Raw genomic sequence first — 6,027 nt, forward strand, 5'->3', positions numbered from 1 at the left:
GGGAATGGCATAATCAAAGCACTGCTTTAGGAATATCAACCTGAAGGCCACACATCCCCCCACCCCGTATAAAATAAATTAGACAGGTGGAAATTCCTTAAGCTATGCAATAATCCAAATATGAAATAATAATTATTTGAACTACAGTGGCAGAAAAGGAAATTAAGGGATGAGAAAAGGTGACAAGAACTGAAAAGTCCCAGAAGAGATGTTAATGTGGCAGGCAAAAATGGAAAGGAATCAAACATGGTTCTGATGTTTCAAGGCTGGATGATACATACAGTGGAAAATAAGGAAAAGCAGCTGATTTGGAGGAAGAGTTCAGACTCAGGTATGTTAGATGTATGGGTGGACCATGAAGAGTAGTAGTAGGGTAAGGAAAAGAACACTGAACTCCATCAGAAAATCTGAGTTCAAATGAAGAAAAAAAAAATGGCTGGCATCCCCCAAAAAAATAGAATGCAAAATTTTATCTATATTATGATTTTAACTACGTAAAAAATTAGGCACAGAAAAAAGCTAAAAAATATATCAACATGTTAACATGCATAAAGCTGAACTACAGAAAAGATAATTTATTTTTCTTTCTTCTTTTGTATTGTTTTCACTGGATACAAATCCAACAAATCAGGCCTTCCACCAAAAAAAGGAGGAGAAAGAAAACTCTGGTTTCAAAAAGTCTTTTTAAAAAAATCAGACTCTCCGAACCTCAGGTTCTTCATCTATAAAAGAATAATTTCTTCTTTCCCAAGATTAGTGACAGATTAAATGAGATAAAGCCTACAGCAATATGCTAAGTTAAGGCATTATTAACATCTGAGGGAGCTAAAACTACAGGACAAGAGATCGTACAGAGATACAGAAACATACTATACATTTGGGAATCTTCCATACTGAGGTAATAGTTGAAGAAGTAGATTATAGACTTATTAAAAGTCTTAGAATCTATTTCAAAATCAAAATGTTCTCCCCAAATTTTTTATGAATTTTACATGTTATAGAAATGGACTCATATACATAAAACTAAAACAGTACTTTTCCCACATGTTACTCAAACTTAAAACATAAGTTTGCTAAGTAAATTATTTCATTGTTTTAAAAAGCCAGGCTCTATAGAGGTAAATTTAGCAATCTCCAAAAGCTCCCTCTCAGAAGTTACATGCTTTAGACATAGCACAGCGTTCTAAATGGTGTTTCTCTCCTCTAGTCCCATTTCTGGTACTTCACTTATGCTTAAACATCTCTGGATATCTATTTAAAACCAGACAGTAAACTCCTAAAGGACAAGAAGCATGTCTTATATTTGTCCTTCCCATAAGAACAACCAAGCACAGTAGTGGTCACAAAATAGGTATTAATCCATATACATGCTGAAAAAATACTCTAACTCATGTCATAGATATTGTAGTAACCACATAAGAGTTACTACCCATGTCTTGTTATATAACTTAAGCCTATCTTAAGCCCTTCAATAGATAATAAATTAAAAGAAAAAAATTCCCCAAATAATATTTCATGAGAAACATTTTTATGTGAATAAAGAATGCTTAAGACTAGATTAATACTTAAAAAAAATACTGCACTGTTTAAGAAAGATTATGAGATGAGAAATCAGAGTTCTAATATTGGGATATTAAAAAGACTTTTCTTGGGATGCCTGGTGGCTCAGTCTGTTAGGTGTCCAACTCTTGGTTTTACCTCAAGTCTGGATCTCTTGGGTTGTGGGATTGAGCCCCGTGTCCCAGGCCAGCCTGGCACTCAGCGGGGAGTGAACTTGAAAAATTCTCTCCCTCTGCCCCTACGCCCACCCTCTAAAATAAATCTTTAAAAAGATTTTCTTAAAATATTTCATAAATGTAAGCACACTGCTTTCATTTTGTTTGTTCGTATGCCTTGCACCAAAATGTTATGTTTCTTATATATACTAACCCTACAATTTCATTTGTTGTGATTTTTATGTAAAAGAACTTTGCAGTTTTGTTTTTTAACTAACCTCTGGAGCAGAAAGTTAAAACTGATAAGGTTAACTGTAGGCTTTCTTTAAAGTATGAGCACTGACTAACCTCTAGGCTAATTAATTCCAAGATAAATGTTCCAAAATTAAAAACTTTACTATGAAAAAGAGATGCTAAAAAGACTAAGGATGAACTGTGTGTGTGTGTGTGTGTGTGTGTGTGTGTGTGTGTAGTGATCTGAAGGCAGGATATCAAGATGGATTGTTTAGGGTACTCCCCCCCACAAATTTTTTTTTAATTGTTTCCAAAGCACTGCCTTTTTAAATTACCATAATCTGTGAACTAAAAGATACTATGCCTAAGGGAAATTCCACAATACAAGCACCTGCCAGCCAAACTGCCTAAAATTCATCAGCGGCAGGGATTAAAAGCATCCTTTAGCTGTTTTTATGTAAAACAAAAGTAATACGACAGGTATATAATTTCAACGTGGCACACAGAACATGACCAATCGCCTAACGTTGCTCTCAATGATCTCAAAAGCCAATACACAAAACTTTAATTTAGACATCTTACAAAACGCATAGTGTTTTCCTTATCTAAACGCTAAGCAATCAAGGGTACAGTTTGAATTTTAAGTTTTCCACTCTACAAAATGATCCAGCATAAGATTCCCTTAAATAATCAGCTTCTCTAGAATCATTCTGTTTATAAAGCACTTAACTTTTCCGCTTATATAAATGAAGTTTTCTCACATATTTTTTCAAGAACCCATCTGGTATACAAAAGGAGATACACATGTATACTTCCTTGAGAATAAATAAATGCTTTCAATACTTGTGACCCGCGATGAACTACACATGTTCTGAATTCTTGTTTAGTTAAAAAAAAAAGGTTTTAAACACCTTCTAGAATACAAGTGTTGCCTTTACATTTACAGCTCTCTTATGATAAAGATCAATGTAACTCTAAGCACTAGACTAATGAACTGCAGGCAACAGAAATAAGCAATCTAGCAAGAGCTAAGTAAAGCTCTGTTTAAAGACTACTAGTAAAATATACCAGCATTACCCCTCCCCCACCCCCAACCCTTGGAGGTTTCAATTAAGATGGGGCCCAGTTTTACTCTTACAAGGGGGACAGAAAGAGAAAGCACAGAGCTCCTGCTGAAAACGATCTTCATCAGGAGCAGCTCCAGAAATATTGCCAGGAAACATTTCTTTCCCTCTCTGCTGACACAGGTTCCTCTCTTTAGACACAGGCATCTCCCCTGAAGCTGATCAACACCTTAACTAAAGAAAAGTCTTACCCACTCAAGGATGGCATCAAATGAATAAAAACAAAAACAAAACAAAAAAAGCCCTAAAGTTAGGGTCAGCTATAACACTGAAAACTGGAGCCCCCATAGCAATTCATCTTCATCTTTCAATCTCATCAGCTGCCTCATGAATTGAATAAGAAGGGATAAATTTATTTAACAAGGTGTTATCTACTGTTTCAAAATAAACTTAAGTTCCCCCAACTGGTGAGAAAGAGTCCCTCAAAACACTTAAAGAAAATGAAGCCTTCCAGAAGTCCTTGGAATCAACAGGAAAGAAGTATAAGCTGATTTCCACTCTGAGTAGTGCTCCCACTATTCCTAAATGCTGAGGAGCCGACAGTGCAATATCTCAGTCCCACATCTCCCAAAATACACTCAATTTTTGCCCTAGTGTACAATCACCTCTTTGTGAACATACAGGACAAGTCTTTCAGTACACTATGATTAGCGAATAAATGCAGGCATGAGGAAAAAAGGAAGGAAGGAATAGAAAGAAAGAGAAAAAGAAAAGAAAGGAAAGCAGTGAAAAATTGATGCTTCTTTAAAAGGAGCCAAGAATGAAACAACCTCACTATGTAAGGAATTATAAGACATCAAAGGTTAGATAATGGACAACAGGTGCCCTTGGGAGGAAAGAGTAACACTCAGTTGTCTCCTATTTTAGGATTTCCACTCTCAAAGCACTCTAATGTGTGTTTTTCTTTTCTTCCCATGGAGGCTCAGGGCCAAAATTATAGTTTTTACTATTTAATACCTATAATGGGTCCGTTGCTCTTCGACTAACATTTTGACTTTAGATTTTAAAAATTCAACTAATCCCAATATGGCTGAATAAAGTGTGGCCTATGGCCAGATCATGCACTGATCCATGAACATGAATCAACCAGGGATTTATTACCAAGAAAGGCGTCTGAATACAAATTACCTCCACATAAAATACCGAAAATACAAATCCAGCAACAGGTATCACATAACTACAGAATCAGCCAAAGCAGAAACTGTTTCTCTCACCATCATAACAGTTGAGCTCAATCTTTACAGTAACCAGATTCCAATGGCCTCAAAGAATAGTAATTCCAGACGCAGATTATAGGGCGCTGAGCACCAGCCTCTAGTTCTGGTTCCCTTAGCCAGTTACAAAATATACTACCTTTATTCTGCTGAAAGGGAACACTGAAAGGATACTGCAGCCTACTTAATAACCTCTTCCATTCCACAAAGACAACATATTCCAAAAATGGAGAATCCTTTCTTTCCCTGACAGAGGCCCCCTTTCCTATGGATTCACTGGGCAGAATTACTTCTACTTCTCCCCAGCACGCTCGCAGAGCCAGAGGATACTTCTGCTTTCACTCTTCTTTTAAAGAGGGTCCCCCAACACAGATGCACCTCTTCCTTTCCTGTATTAAGCAAATGATGCTTCAGTGGCTTCTAGTTCTCTCCACCACTGCAAAATGTTCAGAGAAGTGGAAGGAAAGAAGGGAAGTTGTCAGACACAGAAATATACTTAAAAGAAGTCTCCAAATTTAAAGTGAAGACTGGGGGGTGCCCCCTTCCTTAAGAGGGAATGGGGGTCCCTACCTTAAAAAGGGACCCTCTGAGTGGGTAAGAGGTGCGTCCACTCTGAAAGAGAGCTCAGTATGTGGAAAGGGGGAGGAATGTTGTGCCCTGGAGGGGTCAAGGTTTCAGAAAGGGGTGCCCCAACCCTGAAGACAGGTCTGTAGGGGGAACCCTGAGTGTATAGAAAGGGATGTACCACCTACTGGGGGGGCTCTCTGAGAGAGGGGGTTTCCACTTTGCGGGAAGGAGGGCCCTGCACTGAAGGGGACGCTGGGAGGAAGGGAGGGTCTTGCCAAGGAGGACTGGGCATGGGGGGAGGGGTTCTGAGTCCAACGGAGCCAGTAGAGGGGCGGTAGCCTCGAGGGGAACATGTGCAGTGGAACTACTACCATCCCCAGGGGGAGGGTGGAGAGCAGGGCCTGGGCTGTGTGTGGAGAGAACAAGGCTCCCATTCCGCGGAGATGACGGAGGACTTCCCAGCCGTACTCACCGAGGCTGCCGGCGAAACCGTCCATCTTGCGGGGAAAGCGCCGGGCTCCGGGCTCAGCGGGGCGGGCACTTCATTCAGCGGACCGACAGAGTGGCCGACGCTGAGCCTGACCCGCTCGCTCTCTAGGTCGCCCGGCTCAGCTCCTAGCCCCCGCCTCCGTCGTCCAACCGTCCGTCCGCCCCCGGGCACTCAGCCGCAGCCGTCTGGGCCACTTCCCCGTCAGGTTGAGAGCCGTGCCACTCCGCGGCTGCCCGGCCTCCCTCCCAGGCAGCAGCCGCGAACGCCGCACCGCGCCCCGCCCCCGCGCCCGCGCGCAGCGATAGCTCCTCCCCCGCGCACGCCGTCACGCTTCCGACTCCGCCTCCCACGTGACAACATGGAGGCGGGGGCTTGCCGACCCTTTCTTCTCACCTTGCTTAGGCCTCGGAATCCGGCCGTCTGGCGCCGTACTGGTGGCTGCGCTTGCGCAGTGGTTTTGCCGAAGGCCTTGGACTTGGGTCTTGAAGCTGCTTCCGAATGGGTCTTAATAAGAGTTGGCCTCTGGCCTGAGATTCTTAGGAACGTCGAGGGATTCTCTCTCATAGCCCCTAGGGAGCCTGCGGAGTCCCATTGGAGCCCAAGTCCAGAACCCCCCCGGACCGAAGATGGTCACCCCGTGTGTCCTACAAGGACACCGAGGAGGCAACCAAGTGAGAGGACTC

General features: G+C 42.0%; 1 protein-coding gene across 2 annotated transcripts in view; it reads right to left on the reverse strand.

Moving 5' to 3' along the window:
• EML4 (EMAP like 4) overlaps positions 1–5,617 on the reverse strand; it is a 156,630-nt gene extending 151,013 nt beyond the window's left edge. For both annotated transcript variants that reach the window (XM_045809005.2, XM_045809004.2), the window contains exon 1: positions 5,327–5,617. In XM_045809005.2, coding sequence (XP_045664961.1) covers positions 5,327–5,351 — 25 coding nt within the window. In that variant the 5' untranslated portion in view covers positions 5,352–5,617. The remainder of the gene's footprint in view (positions 1–5,326) is intronic.
• Between the last annotated feature and the right edge of the window lie 410 nt (positions 5,618–6,027).

This window comes from Ursus americanus, chromosome 7 (assembly GCF_024610735.1).
Source record: "Ursus americanus isolate L20-20 chromosome 7, mUrsAme1.1.p, whole genome shotgun sequence".
NCBI lineage: Eukaryota > Metazoa > Chordata > Mammalia > Carnivora > Ursidae > Ursus > Ursus americanus.